Source organism: Dryobates pubescens, chromosome 20, assembly GCF_014839835.1.
Source record: "Dryobates pubescens isolate bDryPub1 chromosome 20, bDryPub1.pri, whole genome shotgun sequence".
Classification (NCBI taxonomy): Eukaryota; Metazoa; Chordata; class Aves; order Piciformes; family Picidae; genus Dryobates; species Dryobates pubescens.
In genome coordinates this window covers 21802573-21814812 of record NC_071631.1, presented here as the reverse complement: position 1 = coordinate 21814812, position 12240 = coordinate 21802573, and the positions used below count along the sequence as shown (strand labels likewise).

Sequence of the window (12240 nt, the reverse complement as noted above, 5' to 3'; positions counted from 1 at the left end):
CCCAGGAGGTGAGGAGTTAACACCCCAAATGGCCTTGCAGCTGTGAGTGTGCAGAGACAGAGCTGGCACTGGGCAGAACTGGGCTGTGCTCTTCCCCATCTGGAAGGCTCTTGACCCCCAATGCCAATAAATGCTCAGGCAAAGGAGCAGAGGGTTGTGCTCTGGATCAGCTGGCACTGCCAGCAGGCACTCAGCCTCTCCTGCAAGGCCTCAGAGAGGAAGGACCCATGGACAAAGGATTGTCCTTTCCTCAGATTCGGGAAGCAAACCAGCATCTTCCAGGGGCAAAAATGGGCAAGGTTTGACTGAACTCCTCTGAGCTGGATGCCTCTTTCCCTCAGCTTCTCCTTCTCCTCCTGATAGCTCTAGCAAGAGGCTCTCCATGGCAGCAAGGGGAAGGGAGGCAAAAGCATGGCTCAGATGCTCAGTTCTGCCTGCAAAGCCAGCCTGCTGCAGCCAGCAGCCTCACAAGGCTGAGGTCCCTGCTCCTGCAGCCCCCCAGCCTGCTCCTGCAGGGGGTCAGGACACCTCTTACTTCAGTGGCTGTTCACAGAGGTACAGAATGAGAGAGGCTGAAGGAGACGGAGGAGCAGGACTGGGCACAGGAGCTGATGGTGGAGCCTCTTCCCAGCAATGCTCCTCCAGCTGAAGCTCTGCTGCTCTGGCTGCACACCAGTGACACAACCAGGCTCAAGGTCCTCCTTTGTGCTGAGGCTGAAGCAGAGATGAAGCTTCTGAAGCTTCAGGGCCTGGCAGCCCTGTCTGTCTGAGCAGTGAGACATCCTCCTACCAGCTGCCAGACCACCACTGCCAGGCTCCACACGTTGGCTGGGGAGGCCAAAATGCATAAAAGGGGGGAAAAGGCAGAAGCTGGAGCCTCTGCCTGCCTGCAGAGCTCAGCTTGCTTTGCTGACATTTGCCTCTCCTGCATGGTGAGAAGTGGAGGCTGTGCAGGGGGTGCCGGGGGCTGCTCTGCCACATGCACACACAAGGAGAGGATGAGGCCTGGGCTGAACCACACTTGAGAGGAACCACAGCCTGCTCCTTGTGTGAAAGCCAGAGGAAGGAGCTGGGAATGGGATCCTGGGGTAGGCTGTGGCAGCCACATCTGCATGGGCTGAGCAGGATGAGTGCCCAGAGCTGCCTGGGCACAGCAGGAGCTGCCATCAGCCAGAGGAAGACTTCAGCATGGGACAAAGAGCAACATTCCACACTGTGAGCTTGTGGAACAAGGAGGATTTCCATCTGTCCACGGCAGTAGCTGCACTGCATCATCTGCAGAGGACCCCCAGGCAGGCTGGGGAGGGACTGTTCAGAAGGGCTGTGGGGATAGGCCCAGGGGCAATGGTTTGGAACTGGAGCAGGGCAGAGATAGGTTGGAGCTCAGGAGGAAGTTCAGCACAGGGAGGCTGGGGAGAGCCTGGCACAGGCTGCCCAGGGAGGTGGTGGAGGCTCCATCCCTGCAGACATTCAAGGCCAAACTTGCTGTGTCCCTGGGCAGCCTGCTCTGGCTGGAGCTGTCCCTGCTGCCTGCAGAGGGCTGCACAAGATGCCCTTGGAGGCTCCCTTCCAACCCAATGCAATCTGTGAAGCTGAGAAAAGGAGCTGAGAAGTCCCAAGGGATGCAGCTGGTCATGGCAGATGCAAGCAGGGCTTTGCTCCTGGGGGAGCAGGGCACTCGGGCACCCGGGGCTTTGCCCCTGGGGGAGCAGGGCACTCGGGCACCCGGGGCTTTGCCCCTGGGGGAGCAGGGCACTCGGGCACCCGGGGCTTTGCCCCTGGGGGAGCAGGGCACTCGGGCACCCGGGGCTTTGCCCCACTGGGAGCAGGGCACTCGGGCACCCGGGGCTTTGCCCCTGGGGGAGCAGGGCACTCGGGCACCCGGGGCTTTGCCCCACCGGGAGCAGGGCACTCAGGCACCCGGGGCTTTGCTCCTGGGGGAGCAGGGCACTCGGGCACCCGGGGCTTTGCCCCTGGGGGAGCAGGGCACTCGGGCACCCGGGGCTTTGCCCCTGGGGGAGCAGGGCACTCGGGCACCCGGGGCTTTGCCCCACCGGGAGCAGGGCACTCGGGCACCCGGGGCTTTGCCCCACCGGGAGCAGGGCACTCGGGCACCCGGGGCTTTGCCCCTGGGGGAGCAGGGCACTCGGGCACCCGGGGCTTTGCCCCACTGGGAGCAGGGCACTCGGGCACCCGGGGCTTTGCCCCTGGGGGAGCAGGGCACTCGGGCACCCGGGGCTTTGCCCCTGGGGGAGCAGGGCACTCGGGCACCCGGGGCTTTGCCCCTGGGGGAGCAGGGCACTCGGGCACCCGGGGCTTTGCCCCACCAGGAGCATGGCACTCGGGCACCCGGGGCTTTGCCCCTGGGGGAGCAGGGCACTCGGGCACCCGGGGCTTTGCCCCTGGGGGAGCAGGGCACTCGGGCACCCGGGGCTTTGCCCCACTGGGAGCAGGGCACTCGGGCACCCGGGGCTTTGCCCCTGGGGGAGCAGGGCACTCGGGCACCCGGGGCTTTGCCCCACCAGGAGCATGGCACTCGGGCACCCGGGGCTTTGCCCCACCAGGAGCATGGCACTCGGGCACCCGGGGCTTTGCCCCTGGGGGAGCAGGGCACTCGGGCACCCGGGGCTTTGCTCCTGGGGGAGCAGGGAACTCGGGCACCCGGGGCTTTGCCCCTGGGGGAGCAGGGCACTTGGGCACCCGGGGCTTTGCCCCTGGGGGAGCAGGGCACTCGGGCACCCGGGGCTTTGCTCCTGGGGGAGCAGGGCACTCGGGCACCCGGGGCTTTGCCCCTGGGGGAGCAGGGCACTCGGGCACCCGGGGCTTTGCTCCTGGGGGAGCAGGGCACTCGGGCACCCGGGGCTTTGCCCCACCGGGAGCAGGGCACTCGGGCACCCGGGGCTTTGCCCCTGGGGGAGCAGGGCACTCGGGCACCCGGGGCTTTGCCCCTGGGGGAGCAGGGCACTCAGGCACCCGGGGCTTTGCCCCTGGGGGAGCAGGGCACTCGGGCACCCGGGGCTTTGCCCCACCAGGAGCAGGGCACTCGGGCACCCGGGGCTTTGCCCCTGGGGGAGCAGGGCACTCGGGCACCCGGGGCTTTGCTCCTGGGGGAGCAGGGCACTTGGGCACCTGACTGCTGGAAATTCACAACAGTGGTAGTGAAAATCTGGGTAGTGGTGGAGAAGGCTGAAGGAGCAGCTGGGGGAGGCCTCCATACCAATTTTCTCTGCATCTAATTAGCAGCTCCTGAAGCCATCCCTGTGTTTCACTCCTCAGTACGGAACAGCCACCAAGGTTTGGCTTGCAGCCTCCACAAAGCTCTTTCCCACTGCTGAAGGTCTTGCAAGGACGATTTGCCTGCTGCTGCTCTTGGGGAAGCACAGGAGAGGGAGAGCAGCACCACCAAATAACCACAGACACTGCTCAGCAACCCATCTAGGGACAGGGCAGTGCTGGGACAGCCACAGCACAGACACACACCATGGAGCTGCAGGCAGGTGTCAGCCAAGGCCTCCAAACACTACACTGACTCTCGGCTTCCCCAACCAGCCCCTGCCCTACACCTGCTCAGTCTCCCCTTACAGATAGCCGTTATGCTGAAGGAGAAGCAAAGAAGTGAAGTTCCTGCCTGGAGAGCAAGGAGAGATGGTGGAGAGCAGCTGGTTTGCCTGAGTCCAGGTGGGGAGGTGGAGCCACAGCTCTGCAAGCTGCCAGGACGTGACAGGCTTGAGGGAAACAGAAAGAGCAGGAGGTGGCCACAGGTGGCCCACAGGGCAGATTTAGGCAGAGCAGATGCAGGGGGATGGATGCACAACCTCAGCTGCCCCAAAGCAGCAGCAACCTGAGCAAGAAAAGGCTGAGGGCTTGGGTATGAATCAGTTGCTAGCCCAAGCTCAGTGCTGTCCTGAAAGCTCATCTCCAAACAGCTGCATCAGGCAAGCTGGGGGACAGCTGTGCTGCCCTGCAGACCCTGCTCCCTCTTCCACCCACAGCCCCTCCTCTGCTCAGCTCTCTGCTTGATCTCCCCTGGGACAAGCAGAGCAGTGCCCTGCCTCTGACATTCTGGGAGTGCTGCCCTTGCCCAGAGCCTCCAACCTGCCTTCTGCAGACTTTGCATGCCCAAGGCAAGGGGCTTCAGAGCAGAGAAGGTGGCACCACCCCAGCCCACCACTTGGACATCTCCAAGTGAAGGCCTCAGGTTGATTTGGCTAAGAGTGAGCCCCCAAGCCCAGCAGCCTGCTGGGGCTCAGACCACCTCTCTTCCCTTGGGAACCAGCACAAGGTGCTGTGCAACACCATCCCCACTGGTGCCTCCTGCCTGCCAGCTGGGAGCCATCTCTGCAGCACAGCCCCTTGGCACTGCCCCTTGGCACTGCCGCTCCACAGCCCCTGGGCAGCCCTGGGACAACAGCAGATGTGTCCCCTCCTCAAGGAGCTCAGCTAAGGCAACAAAGTCCTCTTCTCAGAGCAGCTGTATCCACCCCAGAGCCTCCAGGCATGCCCTCCTCCTGCCATGGCCACCACTGTGATGAGCATAGGCACACTGGAGTTACCCAGGCCACAGCCCCTGGCTTTGAGAGGCTGGAGGTGCTCAGGACCATAGCACTACAGCAGTGGGTTTCAGCCTGCTGTCTGCAAACTCCATCTACAAGGAGATGGCAACCAAGAGAAAGAAGCCTTCAGCTAGGGTCAGCTTCCAGCTCCAGTGGAGGCTTCCAGGGCTTCACAAAAGCAGGTTGAAAGAGCAGTGGTGTGGTGATGCACAGGGCCCTGGGCAGCGATCCCAGCACTGGGTGCAAGTCAGTGGTCATGGATGCTGGCTGCTCCAGCAGCCTGGCACACCAGAAAGAAGCTCTCTCCAGAGCAGCTAGAGCTGGGGCTGAGCCATGCCCACCTGGCACCAGCAGGAGCCAAGCTTTCCAGAGCAGATCAGGAAGTGCTCCAGAGAAGACAGAGTTGGAGAAGAGAGCAACAGATTGTTACAGAGCTCACTCCTGCTCTTTGATGGGAGCCATGGGGGCACATTGTTACAGAGCTCACTCCTGCTCTTTGATGGGAGCCATGGGGGCACATTGTTACAGAGCTCACTCCTGCTCTTTGATGGGAGCCATGGGGGCACATCAACAAGTTCAGAGATTGAGGTCCTTGGCTACCAGCAAGCAAAGAAAAGAACAAGAAAGAGACACAGAGAGAGAGATTGGCTGCTGCCCACCTCGCTGGAGAGCAGCTCCCCAGAGGTGCCCAGCCAGCAGCCCATGGCAAGAGGAAGACTACTGTGGATCACCCAGATGGGAAAGGAGGTTGCAGATTGTTTCTGGGTCTAAGGTGAGGTTTGGGTGGCCAAAGGTAGAAAATGGTCACTCCAAAACACTGCTGCACTTTCCCTCTCCAGAGCATGGCAAGCACAAAGCAAAGACATCACCCATCAGCATCCTAGGACAGCTCCACTCCACTCCAGCTGAGGCCACCCCAGGGCACATACTTACACAAAGAGCACACTGGCAGTCACTGCCTCACTTCCCAGAGACACCCAAGCTAGGAGGTGTCAGCCTGCCCCTAGCACCGGCCTAGGCTGTGTCTGAACCAGTGACCCAGAGGTGAAAGGCAGTCTCCAGAGAGGTGTTGATCCCCTCCCAGCAGTGGGCTCCTGATGGGCATTGTCAAAAGGGCACCAGCAAGCACCAGAGCTTCACAAACCACTTGAGAGCACTCCCAGCAGAGCAGGGCTTGTTTTGTTCAGCAAACAGCAGCCTTTACGCTGGAAACAAATAGAGAAGAGCAGCAGCTGGGTGCTGGATGGAAGAACTTTGCTTCTCCACCCCAGCTGATCCCTAGTGGACCCAAGCACAAAGGTAAGGATGGGCATCACCTACTTTAACTGCCATAATTTGCCCACTGGGTTTGTGGACCATTTTGTTGACAGAACCATAAGCTCCTCGTCCAATCTCTCCAAGGTCTTTCAAGTCCTCTGCTGTAAAATCCCAATGTTGCTCAGGGGAAATCTTCAACTTTCCTGATGATTCAATGCTGTGTGTTCTCAGTCTCTCTCTGTCAAAAACATTGGGAAGCAATGTTTCCACAGTTTTAAATAGTCTGCAAATGTCTCTGTTGCACATCATTAGTAGTAGTTATTGGTTCCCCCAGCACGAGATTAAAACCATTCCTAGAAAGGAGTTCACCAAGGCTACAGCAACACTCTGCCTCCACCCAGGGGCTGTGGCTGCAGGTTGGGGGTGGGGGGCAAGGGGTGAGGGGAGAATGTTCAGTCAAAACATGACAGACACCTGGCCCACAGCCTCCAGGAAGGAGCTGCTGCAGCCGTGGGGTGGAATTCAGCAGGGTCATGCCAAGCACTCAGCTCTCCCTGCTGTGCCCAGAGCACCTCAGGCTGCCAGCAGGAGCTGGGAACCTGCAGAACCCAGGGCCTGAAGGACACTCCCCAGCCCCATCTCCCAAAAGCTTCTGCTGCTCCACACCAGCAGGCCCCCAACAGCTGCCTGCCTTCCAGGGGGCTTGTGTACAACAGAGGTGTGAAGCACAGGGCACTTGGAAGGACTTTGCTCTTCCTGCAAAGCTGCAAGTGATCTACAGCTGGGCATGGGGTTAGGGAACCATTCACTGAGCTCCAAATCAAGACCAGAGTTGGGCATGGGGTTAGGGAACCATTCACTGAGCTCCAAATCAAGACCAGAGCTGGGCATGGGGTTAGGGAACCATTCACTGAGCTCCAAATCAAGACCAGAGTTGGGCATGGGGTTAGGGAACCATTCACTGAGCTCCAAATCAAGACCAGAGCTGGGCATGGGGTTAGGGAACCATTCACTGAGCTCCAAATCAAGACCAGAGCTGGGCATGGGGTTAGGGAACCATTCACTGAGCTCCAAATCAAGACCAGAGCTGGGCATGGGGTTAGGAAACCATTCACTGACCTCCAAATCAAGACCAGAGTTGGGCATGGGGTTAGGAAACCATTCATTGAGCTCAAACCAAATCAAGACCAGAGCTGGGCATGGGGTTAGGGAACCATTCACTGAGCTCAAACCAAATCAAGAGCCAATCACACAAAAAAGAAGGTCAATTGCTTGTGACAAATGAACTCAGACAATGCCTGCTCCAGTGTGCCTTCAGCACCTCAATGCTCTCAGGCAAACATTGCCCCTACTGAAGCCACCAGGACTGGTGGAGGTGAGGAGCAGCCCAGTGCCCAGATTTGTAGGACAGAAGAGCTGAGAGGCTGTTTGAAGAAGAGGCCAGAGGCTGTTTGAAGGCTGCTGCAGCAATGCTGTCACTGAATCAGCAGCAAATGCAGGAGTATCTGCACCACTTCTCCCCTCCAAATGCGATGCAAAGGTTCAGTTTCTCATTAATGAGCTGATCCACATCCTTTGGGCCACAGAGAAAGCCAAAAGCCTGAGCTTCCACACCTCCAAGCAGTATTAACAGCACTAAAGGCACTCCCTGCTGCAGGGCACTGACTTCACTCAGGCACTTCTGAGCACCTGCTGTAGCAGGCAGGTTCTGTCAGACTCCTCCCCTGGCCTCTGGTCACTTCTCTTGGGCATCTGATCAAGGCACCATGCACTGTCTGGCCCCAGGAGCAGATCACACATGCAGCATTTGGCCAGATGCAGGAAACTGCTCAAGTTTCTCAGCCAGAAGGATCAAGGGCTCGTGGCTGACCCCACACTGATCAATGCAGCCAGCAGCTGGCAGCAGGGCTGGCCCCAGCCACGACCCCCCTGGGCCTATGTGGAACACAGGGCTTCAAGGGCAGCGAGCTCAGGGCCAAACCTCCACTGGCTGGAGCAGCTCAAATGGCTTCATCTGCTGCACTTCAGCTTCTCTGCAGCTTTGGGTTAGGACTTCCAGCAGCTGCACATCCTGAACCCTTGACCCACCTCTCCTCTCCCCACCTGCACACTGTGCTTGCCCTGGGCTCTCCTCGCTGTCTAACCTGCCTGGCTTGAGACTTCCAACCTGGCAGCTCCTGCAGCGTCCCTCCAGTGCCCTCTGGAACACTGCAGGGAGCCTGCTGCAGGCGCTGGGACACGGCAGGGTGTGAGGGGCACAGCAGCAAGGGGGGGCAGCAGCGCCCCCCGCCGTGAGCCCTGTGCACCGCACGGGGGGAGGGGAGGGCTCTGTGTGCAGTTTGCTTACTGAAAAGCCAGGAATGAAACCAAGGCAGCAAAAGGATATTAAAAATAAAGAACAAAAGAACAGAGAGGGGAAAAACCGAAAAGAACAAGCTGAAAGGAAATGAAAGCTGAGCTCCAGCCTTGCCAGCTGTCTTGGTTGGAAGCTGCATGAATCAGCCACTACCTAACTGCTCCTACCACAAAAATAGTTCCTCTTTAGAAAGCAGGAGGGAGGTGAGAAGCATCCTGCTGAGGAGGCACCGGCAGGCAGGCATCTCCTGCCTGCCCCCTGCCAGCTGTGGGGCAGGGAGAAGCACAACCACTGAGAGCTAAACCTTCAGAAGCACAGGGAAGAAAAGGCAGGGAGGTGCCCCCAGGAGGGTGAAATGAGAGCTCTGATGTTCTGAGCAGACCTTTTCCCTCTCCTGTTCCCAAACATTTCAAACTGGAGTGCTCCTGGAGCTAACAAATCTAAATGCTGACCTGGTTTATTCCAGGCAAGCAGCAGCCCCCTGCAGCCTTCCCTCTGCTGCTCTCCTGCCCAGAGGCCAGCAGCACAAGAGAAGCCACCCTGCAGCCAGCAGGTCCTGCTCACACAGGAAGCCTCTTCCTCCCCAGCTGTGAAAGCAGGGCTGTGCCAGCGTCCCTGCAGCCGCAGGAGGGCTGCTTGGAGTGGCCAGGGAGGAGATGTGAGCTTGGGGCTGCACCGGGGCCGGCCCTGTGCAGTGCTCTGGTGAGGAGCAGCAGAGCTGCCGGGGCTGGGATGGAGACGAAGCTTCACCACCCGCTCACAGCGCCTCGTGTGGGGCTTGGCTTCACTGCCCCCACGGGTGGGTGATGCCATCTGCCTTCCAGGGCAACCACAGCTCCTGCTGAGCTCCCTTCAGATCCCCAGGGAAATGGCCAAATAAGCAAACCACAGGCTTGGCAGAGCCAGACACCTCTGGCTGCTTTGTCCCACGCCAGCCATGCAGATGTCCTTGAAGCAGCACAGCCTTCTGCACCAGGCAAGAACTGGGCCCCAGCATGGCTTTGACCAAAGCCCTACACTTTGGAGCAGTTCCTGACAGCGTGAATTACAATCCCAAGGGATCTCCACGTAGAAGGCAGACTCTGCTGTGGCACAAACTGGGAATTTGCTGAAGCAGAACTGAGTGAAGCAATGAGAACAAACTAATCATCAATGCAGCACATCTCCCACTGGCCTTGCACTGCAGCAGATAGATGAGGACACAAACCCAGAGGGCAGCCATGCCCCCAGAACACAAAGCAGCCTGTCTCAGCCCGGGCCACAACTCGCTGCAGAGCAGAGAAGGGCAAGAGAACAGCAAGGGTGAGAAGCAGCTACAGCCCAGTCCCTGCTTCTGCACCAGCCTGATGCCAGTCCCTGTGTTCACTGCTCACCAGAGCCTCACAGATGGCAGCAGACACGTTCCTCTTCTTCCCATGTCATGCCCAAGCTCTGCAATCCATCTCCCTAGGCTGGGAACGTTGGCCAGAACTGGGCCAAAAGCTCCCGGTGTCCAAGATGGACCTGGGGGGTTTGATGGATGTCTAAAAATCACAATCATTAGCTAGAGGGCTACAGACTCCTGAGACAGTTAAAAGTAGTATTCCCAAGGCACCTTAGGGACTACAGCTCCTGGTGGCTTGTCCAGGACATGAGCTTCCAGCTCCCTGCCTGCCTCGGAGCGGTTTTCAAAGCAGAACTAAAGATGGCAGAGCCCAGGAGCGGCTGAGATTCCTGCGCTCCAAAGGCCCCAGCGCAGGGTTCTGCTGCAGATGGTTACTATGCTTGTCACAGCACTGATTCCAGGGATTAGGAGCACCAAGTAAGACAACAACTCCTGCAAACAGTTGCCCTTTGTCAGAGCTGAAGCCGGCTGTGGGTCCGGCTTGGCAGGAGGCGGGCGGCCGGCTGGCGCCAGGCACCGCGGCCGGGCCAAGGACAGGGTCACGCCGCGGGGACAGCGGGGTGCTCGCTGCCAGCCTGCCCAGCTAGGCTCTCCCAGCGAGCCCTGCCACAGCTGGAGGCTCACAGCCCCCCATGGGAGGCTGCAGGAGCTGTGGGACAGGCGGGGTGGGCTGCCCCCACCCTGCGGCCAGCACCGCAGCGGGGCAGAACTCGGTGAAGCAAACATTTGCTTGGCAGCAGCAGGAAGGGCCCCGGGGAGAGCAAAGGGACCAGCAGGGGCATCTTTAAATGAAAGTTCTCAGACATGAGAGCCAGGCCAGAAAGCTGCTGCAGATGGCACCTATCCCCTCTTCGGTTTGCTTTTGTGAAGAGCTCTTAGGGAGCCCCAAAGCTGAGGCGTTTGGCACCACAGCAGCAGGAGCACATCTGCAGAGCTGTGCCTCACAAGCCCCTGCCCAGGCATGGCTGCTTCTCAGGAGGCTTCCACTTACACTCTGCTTAATGAGACCATCCTCTGCTCCTCCACAAGGTGGGTAAAGGAAGCTGCTGGCCCAGTGGGACTGCAGGTGCTGATCTGTGGTCAGTCGGGCAGAGGAATGGCAAAACTTCAACCCCAACAAACCACCACCCCCGGGGCACACTGCAGGGCTTCAGTACCACTGTGCACCCTTTGTAACCTCAGAGTGAAAACAGCTCCTTTCTGTGGCTAACACACTTCTGCCAAGGCTTCCAAAAGCCAGCAGAGGCTGCAGTGCTCCTACCTCAATGTCTGTGTGCCTTAACAAGCAGCTCTCAGACCCCCCGGGCTCACCCAAACCACCACCCTGGTTTCTGTTTCACTGCGCAGAGTCTCCAAAGAGAAATGCTCCAACTGTTTTCCAGAGGGCAGAAGAACATTGGTGCTCCCTCAAAGCTTTGGGATTCTCCTTCCAGAGAAGCAATTTCTGCTTCCAGTAAGCTGATGGACAAGAGGGGCAGACCCGGCCTGGCTGGGCTGTGACCCACGCAAGCTGTCCTGAGCTTTGCCTGCAGCTAACCACAGATTCCAGGAGCTGAAGAAGGAGGCAGAGAACAGGCCAAAGGCAGGCTATGAGTCAGTCCTGTATCTGTTACCTACTCAGACTGAAAGCACACACACACTTGCTCCCTCTCATCCTGAGCTGGTGGCAGAAGTTCTCCCTAGCACTGCTCAGGCTTTCTATGCTCCTCCAGGAAAACATGAATGAGGGGTGGGAGACTGCACAGCCCCTGCCCCCCTGCCTCCCACAGCCCCAGCCCTGCCCCCACAGTCCCTGCCCCCCTGCCTCCCACAGCCCCAGCCCTGCCCCCCACAGCCCCAGCACCCCTGCCTCCCACAGCCCCTGCCCTCCTCCCCCCCACAGTCCCTGCCCCTCTGCCCCCCACAGCCCCTGCCCCCCTGCCTCCCACAGCCCCTGGCCCCCCACAGCCCCTGCCCCTCTGCCCCCCACAGCCCCTACCCCCCTGCCTCCCACAGCCCCTGGCCCCCCACAGCCCCTGCCCCTCTGCCTCCCACAGCCCCTGTCCTCCTCCCCCCCACAGCCCCTGCCCCTCTGCCTCCCACAGCCCCTGTCCTCCTCCCCCCCACAGCCCCTGCCCCTCTGCCTCCCACAGCCCCTGTCCTCCTCCCCCCCACAGCCCCTGCCCCCCTGCCTCCCACAGCCCCTGCCCCCCTGCCTCCCACAGCCCCTGCCCCCCTCTGCCTCCCACAGCCCCTGCCCCCCTCTCCCCTGCCCTCCTCCCTCCCACAGCCCCGGCCCCCCTTCCTCTCACAGCCCCTGCCCCCCTCAGCGCAGCACACTCTCAAGGCTGCCAAGTCTCCCTGACTTCCATGGGCTTTAGCTGAAGCCTTTAACATGCCACTACTTTGTAGTCAGCTCCCCAAGGAAGCCACTGAGTGAGGCTGGGCTTGGCTGAACCCTGCCCTTGACACAGAGGAAACCTCTCAGCTGGCCGTGGTGAAGCCTGTCCTGAGTGTCCCTGAGCTCATCAGCCTCCAACTCATCTCGACCTGGGCATGGGCCAGGCACTGACCCCACCAGAGCTGGGCATTCAGAGCCTACACCAGACTCCAGCATTCACAGATACACAGAGTGGTTTGGATTGGAAAGGACCTCTGAGATCATCCAGCTCCAGCCCCTGCCCTGGGCAGGGACCCCTCCCACCAGCACA

General features: G+C 59.9%; 1 protein-coding gene across 2 annotated transcripts in view; it reads right to left on the bottom strand.

Annotated features, from left to right (window-relative positions):
• The window catches only part of MAP2K4 (mitogen-activated protein kinase kinase 4), an 89830-nt gene that overhangs the window by 29883 nt on the left and 47707 nt on the right, over positions 1–12240 (bottom strand). For both annotated transcript variants that reach the window (XM_054170361.1, XM_054170360.1), the window contains exon 3: positions 5874–6048. In XM_054170361.1, coding sequence (XP_054026336.1) covers positions 5874–6048 — 175 coding nt within the window. The remainder of the gene's footprint in view (positions 1–5873; positions 6049–12240) is intronic.